Genomic DNA, 12002 nt, shown 5'->3' with positions numbered 1-12002 from the left:
TCAAAAACAGAATGCACACACCAGGCATAACAGTGTTCACTGATCCCGATAAGACAGATGAACTTGTCTTGATAGCCAGTCAGGACCAGGTCTATCTTGGGGACTGATAATTATCTTCATTAGCACATCTAGATGTTTACATTTTGTATAGAATACTCCCTCTTCTTTCTTACATGCTTAGATGAACAGCACAAGTGTTAATGTTGAGGTCTAAAGTATTATAATTGACATCTGAATTAGAATCATAGACTACTAGGACTGGAAGGGACCTCGAGAGGTCATCGAGTCTAGTCTGCTGACCCATGGCAGGACCCAGTACTGTTTAGACCATCCCTGATAGACATTTTTCTAACTTCCTCTTAAATATCTCCAGAGCTGGAGATTCCACAACCTCCCAAGGCTATTTATTCCAGTATTTAACCACCCTGACAGTTAGGAACTTTTTCCTCATGTCCAACCTAAACCTCCCCTGCTGCAGTTTAAGCCCATTGCTTCTTGTTCTATCCTCAACGGCCAAGAAGAACAATTTTTCTCCCTCCTCCTTGTGACAACTTTTTAGATACCTGAAACGGCTATCATGTCCCCTTTCAATCTTCCCTTTTCCAAACTAAACAAGCCCTATTCTTTCAATCTTCCTTCAGAGGTCATGTTCTCTAGACCTTTAATCATTCTTGTTGCTCTTCTCTGGACTCTCTCCAATTTCCCCACATCTTTCTTAAAATGTGGTGCATATATTGAAATCAATGGGATAATTCAGATTTAATATTTATTGTTTCAGGCTCTCTTGCCAACTCAGGGAGTCACAGCCAGGTTATGTTTTGAAGATTTTGAAATGGAGAGAATAGACCGGTTATAAAAAAAACTTTTTAAATACGTGTCTGATTCTGCTATCATTGCAATGTGTTGTACCTTACTCTGTGAATAAATTTCAAGGGAAACACTGACAGAGGACAGTACTAATAATGGATGTAGGTGGCACACATGGTCCACCAATGATTATTCTGCTGTAAATTATGTTAATTTACAGCTGCCTTCAGGTTTGCATGCATGTATTACTGTATCTCAGGCCAAATTCTACTGGTAGCTATAGCTATGGAACTCCCGTAGTCGGCAAGGGTATGTCTAGACTACATGGCTCCATTAACGGAGCCATGTAGATGAGTTTACTAGACATAGGAAATTACTGGAGCAGTCGACAAAGGCTTCCGTTGTCGACCGCGGAGAGTCCCGACTGCCCTGCTGGGCCGCCAAACAGCTGATTGGCACAGCACTGCGGCCATTTTGATGTAAATAAAGCGGTGGTTATTTAAATTTTGCTTCTTACAGCTTACTGTTGTAAGGTTTATATGCACAATCAGCAACTGTTTTTATACTATATCCAGCAATATAAAACAGGTATCAGAGGATACATCTACACAGCAGGGCAAAAGCCAAATTAAGATATGCAACTTCAGCTACATCAATTGCATAGCTGAAGTCACAATAGCTTAATTCAGCTTTTGGCACTGTCTACACAGTAGGAAGTCAAAGGAAGAAGACTCTTCCTTCGACTTCCCTTACTCCTTGTAAAATGAGGGTTCCAGGAGTGTAGTCGGCAAGAGTAAGTCTCAGGTCCGACACTGGGTTTCCAAAGTACAAAGGATGCCACACAGGTATCTGTCAAACACAAGTAGTTTTATTTCTTGACAGCTAACAGCTGTGCTCCATAAATGGAAGAACAATATAACAAAGAAGCGGCATATCTTACATCCCTTCCTGCAAGCCTGGGACCCCGGGTAGGCTGCGGACGAAGTGGGAGGTTTTTTCAGTTTACAAGGTGCCGGTACCCAAAGCCCATCGGCAAAGTATGATTTGCTAGGCTCTGAGGCAGCCTTAAATACAGTTTTCCTGCCTTCTTTGGCAGTTTGGAAATTTCCAGGGCTTACTCATTAGTGCTGATGTAGAGCTTAGCTATTAGTTTTCGATCTGGATCTTCTTGTTCTTTGGCCCTATTTACGTGATCAGTACGCTAGGGTAAACAGAATTGTTATGAGTTCTTGTGCTTTACCGTTATCTTATACTTGTTCCTGCTATACTGGCAACAATGCTTATCTTAAGTGGCGTATGTTCCCAAAGACTTGCTTCGGGCTCATCAGCTATAGGGAAAAGGGAAAGGGGGGAAAGAATGCAGGCCTCACCACCCCTAAACTATCACATACAAAGTTCTTCCGCAATTGACAAGGAGTCAGAGTAAGAAATCCTCCATCTCAAAATTATTTTGAAATAATGGCTTGCTGTGTAGATGCGCATTTATTTTGTTATTTTGAAATAATGTCAGTTATTCCAAAATAATGCTGCTGTGTAGGCATACACCAAATAAATTTAAGTGTTAAATTTTTTGAGACCATGGAACACCAAACAATTTTTTTTATTTAGAACACCTATGAAAATTTTCTTCAAAAAAAAGTCAGACAAAAAAAAGACAAAAACAAAGAAGTAACAAAAACAAAGAAGAGGTCGCAGCACACCTGTGAGTTGTTCACGAAACACCAGTGTTCCCCGGAACATAATTTAATAAACACTGCCCTAAGTGAGCATGATTGATTATTCAACCCTAAATTCTGTCCCCCATTTCATGGGAGTGACTGAAAGCAGAATTTGGTTCTTAATATTCACTCTGAAAAAGCTATGTTGTTTTAAAAACTATTTGTGTCTCTCTCTCTCTCTCTATATATATATATATTCATGTAACTTCATCTCATCAGTGAGTGTATGATAAAAGAATATTTACTCCAGATTAATTACTTGATATGCTCCACTTGAGCGATAAATAAAATTTTCATTATGTAGCCACAGTACTGTTTTTCAACACAGTTGAATTATTTTTACATGGGTGAAATAAGGAATGATCAGGCAACTTATTTTAAAACTGAAGCTTGGGAATGTGTCAGTTATGGACTACAAATAATAGAAGCTAGAACCCTAGTATATAAAATGTGTATAAGAACAGGATTCATTATATTAAATTTAGCTGTTTTAAGAAATTCAAATTTATAGCTTTTCTCCCTGAAAAGTAAAACCAATCATACTAGAAAAGATAAAGACAAAAGTACTATAACTTTTGTAAAATATTTCAATATTTTATTACCAATAACTTACATTCAAATAAATTATATTTTAAAATATTATTATACATTTTTACATCAAGTTTAAATTAGAAAGCTTCAGCTGTGGCATTAGCACTCCATACAATTAGCAATCTGATTCGATACCCGAATCTTGTTCCAGTTCAACATTGTCATCTTCACTATCTGAGTCTTCATAAAAGGAAATTGTGGCTTGCACAGGGAAGTTTTTCAGAAGTGCTTCAGCTTCTTGATATAAGTAATCATAGCACCTTGATTTGGGCCAAAATAGCCTGAAACAAATATGTAATATGTTTTGCTTATTTATTATTGTTAGATATTATAGTTTGTGTTTCTTGTCTGTGAACCTCCGAGGACAAGAAAGTCTTCTCTGTTTCTAACAGACACCAACACAAGTATCGCTTGATGAACCAACGCTAGAAAAGGTCTCTCCTTTATCTGAATTGATAGATATTTTGAAATTTTAAAATGTCAAAAATTCAGATAAAATAAAAGCCTTAAATATACTAGCGTTCAAAATGTAGTATCAAAAACTAGCCTGAATCCTGAGAGCCACTTCTGTAACTCAGTCTCCATGCTACTCAATTAAATGAGGTTCTGCAATGTAGTCCAATGACTATGAAAGTCACTGGAAAGATGAAGATAAATAATGTGAATTGCTTAGTTACTAAAGGCCATATTCTCGCACAGTAGTATTAATCAGGATTAGCTGAAATTAATGGTGTTACAGTGGTATAAATCTCATGTAAAATGAGAATCGAGCCCATGGATTTTACCACAGGACTCAAGAGTTTGAATCCAAAAGAAAAAAAAAATCATTGTCTGATTTTCGAAAACATATTTTCTTCCCACTTGTGGACTACATGCAACTCGTACCCTATGCGTCCAGTTTTTTAAACTGATCTCCTCTATTGTTCCCACAGATTATAAACCGTAATGATGACCATTAGATTTTTCAATACCTTAGGCAGGGACTTCCAACCAATACAATTTATCAACTAATCACAAGCAAAAATGGGCGACGAATTTTAAAAGAAAAGAAATTAGATGTTAAATTTCCAAAAATAAACACTAACCACTTTGTCATTAGCGCCAATTAATATATTTCCCTATGTAAATGATTAACAATGGTTATATATCATCCATAACAGAAACAAATTAAAAAGCATGAGTTTTGTACATACTCATGAATACTTTCTAAGTGAACTGTAAACAGTAAGCTATAGCTTTCATCTAAACAATGTCTCTTTTCCACTCAAGTACTCTATTACAATTCCTGTTTGCTTTTAGCGTGCAAAGCCACAATCCTGCAGAGACTCCCACATATGCCTGAATGTAAGTAGTCCCACCGAGGTCAATACAATTACTTGTGCGTATACAGAATTGGAGCCTAAATTTGTGAGCATTTACTGGTCTACATAAAGTACTAATTTATGTAATTACAGTCTACTTTCCTAAGTCATCTGGGGTATGTCTACACTAGCCCCCTCGTTTGAACTAGGGAGGCTAATGTAGGCATTCGAAGTTGCAAATCAAGCCCGGGATTTAAATATCCTGCGCTTGATTTGCATCTTCTCGGCCGGTCACAATATTTGAAATTTACAAGTCTGGACTAACTGCCCGCATCTACACATGGCAGGGACCCGGTAGTTCGAAATAAAGCCCTAGTTCGAACTACCGGGTCCCTACCGTATGTAGTCGCGGGCAGTTAGTCTGGACTTGTAAATTTCAAAAATGTTGACCGGCTGGGAAGATGCAAATCAAGCGCGGGATATTTAAATCCCGGGTTTGATTTGCAACTTCGAATGCCTACATTAACCTCCCTAGTTCAAACTAGGGGGCTAGTGTAGACATACCCCTGGATACCATAATCACTGGCTCTCACTCAATGCAACAGATAGATCCCATACCATGGCAGCTACAATATTCTTTACTGTCTGACCTGAACTGTTAGTGGTGTTGTGTGCTATCAAACAGCTGCCAAGTTCTATCAAGGGATAGGTGAGAAGAGTTCTGTCTGAAAAGTGTAAAATGTCTTTGGATCCTCTGGAATAAAAGCACCTTTATGAATGCAAGTTATCATTAGTATGATCATTTTTAACATTTATTTTGGTAGGCCACACTCCAACAAAGCACTTAAGCATCTACATATCTTCATATATGTGAGTACTTTCATTGATATCAATAGTACTACTCACACTATTTAAAAGTAAAAAGGTACTCAAGTGCTTTGCTAGACAGCAGCTATAATGCACAACACATTTCTGGAAAAGATTTCTGTACTCTTTGCTCAGCTGATTTCATACCATCTAATGAACATACAATCACAAATATATTTGGTGGTATGAGGGAGAGACTAAAGGCCAGAAGTCTGCTTCAGAAGCATGACAGATGTAAAACTAATTGTCAGGAGGGTAACTAGAGATCTTGTAATTCCTTTAATAACAATTTACCTTACTGGATGTGTATATTGGGTACATTTTCCAGAGGCTTCTGTCATTCCATATGGACTATGCAGCTAGGAATTAAAAGAGGAGACAAAATTTACTCCATGTATGTTAAATATAACATGGCAAACAGTAAAGGTTAATTTACTTCAGTAGTCAATATTATTCTTGGTTTATTAAACCACACATTGCCAGTTAACCTCAGAAATGACCTTCACTGCTGCTGCAGATTATTTTCCAAACTGTTCTGAGGTGATTGACAGTTTGTTGCTGGGATGGGGGGAGAGTATTTATTTTTTTAAGTCACGGTTATGTGAGGTATCTTGAACCTGTCCCATAGAGGAGAACCTGTTTGGTCCTCTCCAACTCTCTGTCTGTGGTAAGTAGAGTCAAACTGCTCAATGTTTGTTCTGTCTGTAACTTAATGCAGTATTACGGCAGATTTGAGACATTCACATTAATGCAGTATTTTGGCAGATTTGAGACACTCACCACATCTTGTTTTTTTCTCATCTGTCTCTCTGCATCTCTTTGGTTGGGGATCCAAGGTCTCCAGAATTCCCCGGCCCTGCAGAACCAAGGAAACAGCCAGTTAAACAGAGAGGAACACTCACCTAACTCTAGACTGGTCGCTCAGTTTCCACAGCGCGGTCGGCGGAACAGGCGGCATGGGCAAACCAGGCGTCTGATCACAATTGGTCTGCCGGAAGGAAGGCGCGGTGGCTGAGCTGGAGGAAGTGCGGATACCCGTGTTGTCCTTTGGAGCATCTCCCGGAGCTAAGCCCCCAGTGTGGAGGGCAGCAGTAGATGCGTGCGCTCTCCATGCTCCGCCACTTCAGCGCAGGATCCAGACAAGAAAGTAGCGCTGCTTTGCGAATGATCCTGAAGTAGATCACGTCTCCTGCTAGCCAGGGGTTTTTATAGTCCCCGGCTAATAACTATTTCGGAGTCCACCTCCTCCCTTTCGTTTGCTAGTCAGATAAACAAAAAGGCTACGCGTGAAGGAGCATCAGTGTAAACAAGGAGCGTGGACGCGTGCAAGCCCCAAATGGCCCAGGGAGAGATCTGGCAAGTCAGTGTTAATCACACTTGAACAGACACGGCTGCTGCCATAAAAAAAACCCCACACTTGTGGGCTGTGAAATGGCGAGTGTGGGAAAGTCTACATGACTTCTAGTTTCGCCTGTTTTTTACAATAAAGGCTGGTGTTGGACAGGCACGAAGCTCTATTCTAGCTGCTACCACCGAAGGGAATAAAATACCCACTACTTCTGTGACAAAAATACCTATCTGCTTGCCTGGGAACTCAGGACGATCTATTCCTTCTAATCCATGCTGCTTTAGCAGAAATAAAGAAATGGACAATAAAAAAGGAGGCCTTTAAAATTGTGCTTGTTTATTCACTACTGACAAAACATACTTAGAAATTATATCAAATGCTATATCTTCTGCAAGTTTCGGATATATAAAATATTCCAGCCTTCATGATTTGATTTACTTTAGGTTATTAATTTAATTTTATGAACAGCTGGCCCTTTCAAAGTAGCTCTCACTTCAAACTTACAGCAAGCAATCTTATCTAGCCACAACATTGATTTGTAAAAAATATACTTTTTTAAAATGTCATTTCAGCTGTTTCAAGGGCAGTACAGATCAGGGTTAAACATGGTATTGAGAGGCAGCTGAAGGACTTTCATGATGGTGGAGAAAGTGGCATGTCCAGTGGGAATGGCTTTGCATTGTGGATCCTAATTCACTTCACCTGTAGTAAATATTTACCTTCTTAACCAAGGGAAAGAAACTTCTCTGCACTTTATATATTCCCACATTGGATATCATCAATTCACCCAGCACTCAGTGCCCCCCCCCACTCAGTGGACACCACAGTGCACCCCCCACTCCCCATGTCCTCAGCATGTAGCCTAGTGCTCTGATGGTAATTGAAAAGGCCCAGGGCTCCAGCTCCTGCTGCAGCAACTGTATTCACGATGGCAGTGGCGACCAGGAGCCCCTGGCTCCTATGAATCACTGAGCCCTGGGGGCAGTTTCCCCCTTTCCTCCCATTGCTGGGATTGCTGGAGCACACATAGCCCCAAAATGATGGAATATGCTCAGAGACTCAACCAGGTGGCATGTTTGTACCCTTTGCACTAGACTATTGCCTTTCTGTTGCTAGTCACAACTTCAAGCAGTGTTCTGCCCAGGGGCAGATGTGGGTAGAAATTTGCTTGTGTGTTTTCCACTGTACCATGGGTATAATGCAATTAACACTATATAATTCACTGCACCACATGTAAAATATGCATATTATTAGCTCTTTGTTAAGTAGCATCAAATTACTCAGTGTTTGTTTCATCTGTTACTTTTTTTTTCCTAAGCAGATTGTGAATAGTTACAAAATAATGTCACAAAACTGAGTGACTTGGCAACAAAATGGTAGATGAAATTCAATGTTGATAAATGCAAAGTAATGTACATTGGAAAACATAATCCCAACCATACAGATACAACGATGGGGTCTAAATTAGTTGTTATGACTCAAAAAAAGAGATGTTGGTATCAGTGTGAATGTTTCTCTGAAAACACCCACTCAGTGTGCAGTAGCAGTCAGAGAAGTGAACAGAATGTTGGGAATCATTGGGAAAGGAACAGACAATAAGACATAAAATATCTTATTGCCTCTGCAGGAGACCCCCGAGATGTGACTGACCGAGTTCTGACCTCCCCGCACTTAAAAGCATTTTTGTAAGTGAAGAAGGGGCCGAAAACCCCTGACTTACATACTCAGCCTGTATTTACGACGACGCACAGCACCTACTATAAATGTGGGTTTGAGTTATGATGCCCCTGACTTGCGACACTTCCTCTGGAACCAATCGCATCACAAATCAGGGGCCTCCTGTATATAAATCCATGGTATACCCACATCTTCAATACTGTGTGCAGATTTGGTCATCTCATCTCAAAAAACTTTATTGAAACTGGGAAAGATATAGAATAAGACAACAAAAATTAGAGATATTGAACAACGTCCATATGAGGAGAGATTAGTAGAACTGGGACTTTTCTGCTTGGAAAAGAGACAGCTGAAGAGGGATATGATAGAGATGTATAAAATCATGACCAGTGTGAAGAAAGTAAAAAAGGAAGTGTTATTTACTCTTTCTCAGAACAAAAGAAATTAATATGCAACAGAACTTGTGGAATTCTTTGCCAGAGTATCTCATGAAGCCCAAGGTTGTAACAATGTTGAAAAAGAATTAGATACATTCATGGAAGATAGGTTCATCAATGGCTGTTAGGATGGACAGGGATGGTGTCCCTAGATTCTGTTTTCCAGAAGCTGGGAATGCATGACAAGGGATGGAGTATTAGATGAAACCGTTCGTTCCCTCTGTGGCACCTGAAATGAGCCACCATCAGAAAGCATGATACTGGTTTAGATATAACTTAGGTCTGACCCAGTATGATTGTTCTTATGTTCTTTAAAGTAAACTAAACAAAGTGTTCATACTATATTGCAATAGATACCAGTCCTGTATCCTTAAGCAGGGGACTGGATAAGATCAAGTATTCCTCTTTTTCCTCTGTTACCAAATTGTCAGCATGGAGAAACCTATATTTGGTGCATAAAATCAGACACCTAAAGACTCTCTGATGATAGTATAAATTTTTCCATTTCTGAAGTGAGAATCAGTTATTGTAGCTAACACTTAAATTCTAAGGAAATCATTAATATAATCTTTGGAGCAAAAGAAAGAGATGGGCACCAGGCTCTTTGCTGAAGAAAAATAGAAAAGAGTCTCTGTCAAACCAGTAGGGATGAACTAACACAACATTATTTATTTTGGTTAATTACCAAGGTGAGCCACATTATCTACAGAGAGATTGAAGAGAGAATGCACAGTTCAAACAAGTTGGGTTCCTTGACCGTTAGTTGCCCCACAGTTTAGAATTCCTTTTAATACTTACCCTGTATGAGAAGATCTCTTGAGAAATGAGTAGCTTACCACTTATAAAGCAAACTGAAACAAAAAGGTGTTGAAGAGATGAGAAGAAAATAATGACTAGTAGCTGTTGTTGCCACTGTGTACTTACAAGCTACATGACTACTCAGTCTTGTACTTTTGAAGTGCAGTTATTATGAGAAAGTTATTTTTGCAATACTTTACCATGACTGATCTTACACCAAGAAAGTTCAATCTAAACAAGAGTATGACTGCTTCCCTCATTTGTGTAGCACAGTAGAAAACAAAGAAATGTTAGCTAGCAATGTGCACATAGAACAATGTCTTGTCCATGCTAGACACTAACCCATGTTAAAACCATGCTACAGTAAAAGCCACTTAAAGGATAGTGGCCCGTTGTGGTTAACAAAACTATTCATAATAATCTTTTTTTTTTTTTAGTTTGGTGGGAGCTTGTCTATTTCAGACTCCAATGTGAAGAGAGAGACGTTGTATTTAAGGCTGATTCACTCCTTAATTCTTGCTTAATCAAATTAACAGTTTTTTCTTTGTATTTCTCAGATACTAGTTATGTGTCAGATATTTGTAGTTCAGCTTTTTAAAAATACACAATATGCATATTGGATCAGATGTTGCTCTCAATTATACTTTTGTAACTCCAGCGTAATTCTAGTTGTCATGATCTAATATATTCTGCTTTAAAAACATAAAGGAACCAAAACTAACAAATCAGACTTTTCTACTTTTTTCATAAATAACAACAAAAATACTTAGGGATTATAGTAAATGTCACATCTTCTAAAAGTCTCTAATATTCAAAATATATCAGCATGAAGGATTTATTATTAACAGCTACCCATTCAAAGCAGCTGCACATGTAAACTTAGACCCATCAATCTTATTCAGTGACAGAAATAAATGCTATTAAATTTTTTTTGTAGAAAATACTATTAAAATTTAATTTTAAAAAACATTCAAGGGCAGTACAAGTCATTCAGACAGTTATTCTGGATCACATAAATACAACTGATAATACAATTTAGCTCTATATATCAAGCAGATATTCATCAGTAGCAAAGGGTGATTTACTCATGGAAATTGATTTAGAATACTTGTGTACCTTAAGCAGTTTAACAGCCTGTGATATAATATACTTTTAATAGGATGCACAGAAGAATAAACAGAGAGGTCTGGGCAGATGAGTGTGCTATTACAAACAAGGAACGTGTTCCCAAATGGCTCAGAGCAAGATTTGACAACACAGTGTTAATCACACTTGGACATGGGAATAGCTGGACTGAAAACATTCAGCTAGCTTCACAGAAGCCTCTCTGTGAACAGCAATGGATACCTAATGGTTATTAATAAAACATAGTACATTACGTAAAGTCTTCTGTACCAGTTTACATGCAAAATGTATGGGCCTGATCCTAAAGATCTCATTTATACAGTCAGATTATATGGAGCTAGAACATTTTATATTGTGGGAACTGAAGGCAGAAACCATGTAGTTGGATTGTTCTAATCAGGGAGTGTAACAGCATCAGTAGTTGCATCACTTATAGTCAAAGTTTGATATACATTTAGAAATTCAGGATCAAATCCAGTGTAATTAGCTTGTCACTTTTAGCTGAGACTGTGTTGGCTCGGGAAATCCTGATTACAGAGGAAAACACTCTTATTAACTGGTAGTTTATAGCCTGGGTCCATCTTCACATTTCCAGTTTTGATAAAATTTTACAGACAGACTTTGAAAGTTAGGTGTTTGCCTAATGTAGGCATGCAGATCTCCACTGTGTAAATACAGATAAAGCATTTGTTTACACATATGGCCAGTTAGGTGGTTAGTCATGTGTGCATGTAAGTACTTGATTCATTTGCATATCTGGGATTTGCATGAATGAGATGCGCAAATGAGGTGTATGTCTTCTTTTTACTTTGTATTTTAGAAATGTGCATCTGTCTGTCCATCTGCGAGCCTGTTTGTTTAAGAACTCCTCCTAAATGATCAGAGCTAAGACCACTAAATTTGGTATGCAGCTTTCTCTTATCATAACTTAAAGCAAGGTCAGGGTTTGGTTGCACCAGGACAATGGGATGTGCCTAGAATGCAATTGTTTCTCAAATGGAAAAGGAGGGGTCTAGTAGGAGGGAATTATACTGTAGAATGACCACATTCAACAGCAAGGACAGCAAGGAGCCAGAGATGGACACCTACAATCCCATTGGGCTAGCAGGGGGCAGGAGTGGAGAAAGGGACACCTAACTACCAAACATTTCAGAGAGCTTGTCTGTTTGCATGTCTGTTTGTCTGTGTATATGTCTGTCCCCAGACATGCACTTCTCCCCCAGCTGAAGAGGCCATGGACAGGTGCTTCTCACCTGGCCCCAAGATGCTGCGGTGAGAGAGGACTGAAAATTTGGTACTAATTCTCTTTAAAGTACACAGCATCAGGGTTTCT

At 38.7% G+C, this 12002-nt stretch overlaps 1 protein-coding gene across 1 annotated transcript; it reads right to left on the bottom strand.

The window, feature by feature from the left end:
* Positions 1-3213: 3213 nt before the first annotated feature.
* RIPPLY2 (ripply transcriptional repressor 2) lies at positions 3214-6441 on the bottom strand. The gene is made up of 4 exons (XM_025189788.2): positions 6320-6441; positions 6065-6140; positions 5579-5643; positions 3214-3397 (listed from the first exon to the last, which is right to left on the bottom strand). The coding sequence occupies exons 1-4, from the start codon at positions 6394-6396 to the stop codon at positions 3232-3234; spliced, it is 384 nt and encodes a 127-aa protein (XP_025045573.1). The 5' UTR covers positions 6397-6441; the 3' UTR covers positions 3214-3231.
* Positions 6442-12002: the final 5561 nt, after the last annotated feature.

This window comes from Pelodiscus sinensis, chromosome 3 (assembly GCF_049634645.1).
Source record: "Pelodiscus sinensis isolate JC-2024 chromosome 3, ASM4963464v1, whole genome shotgun sequence".
NCBI classification, from domain to species: Eukaryota; Metazoa; Chordata; order Testudines; family Trionychidae; genus Pelodiscus; species Pelodiscus sinensis.
Note: the sequence above shows the minus strand (reverse complement) of the source record. Positions and strands in the feature narration are given on the sequence as shown.

Coding starts and splice junctions, on each gene's coding strand:
- RIPPLY2 (XM_025189788.2), bottom strand. CDS start 6,396: ATGGAGAGCGCACGCATCTACTGCTGCCCTCCACACTGGGGGCTTAGC. Junction 6,141..6,319: donor TGCTCCAAAGGACAACACGG/GTATCCGCACTT, acceptor TTGGTTCTGCAG/GGCCGGGGAATTCTGGAGAC. Junction 5,644..6,064: donor TGAGAAAAAAACAAGATGTG/GTGAGTGTCTCA, acceptor TTTAATTCCTAG/CTGCATAGTCCATATGGAAT.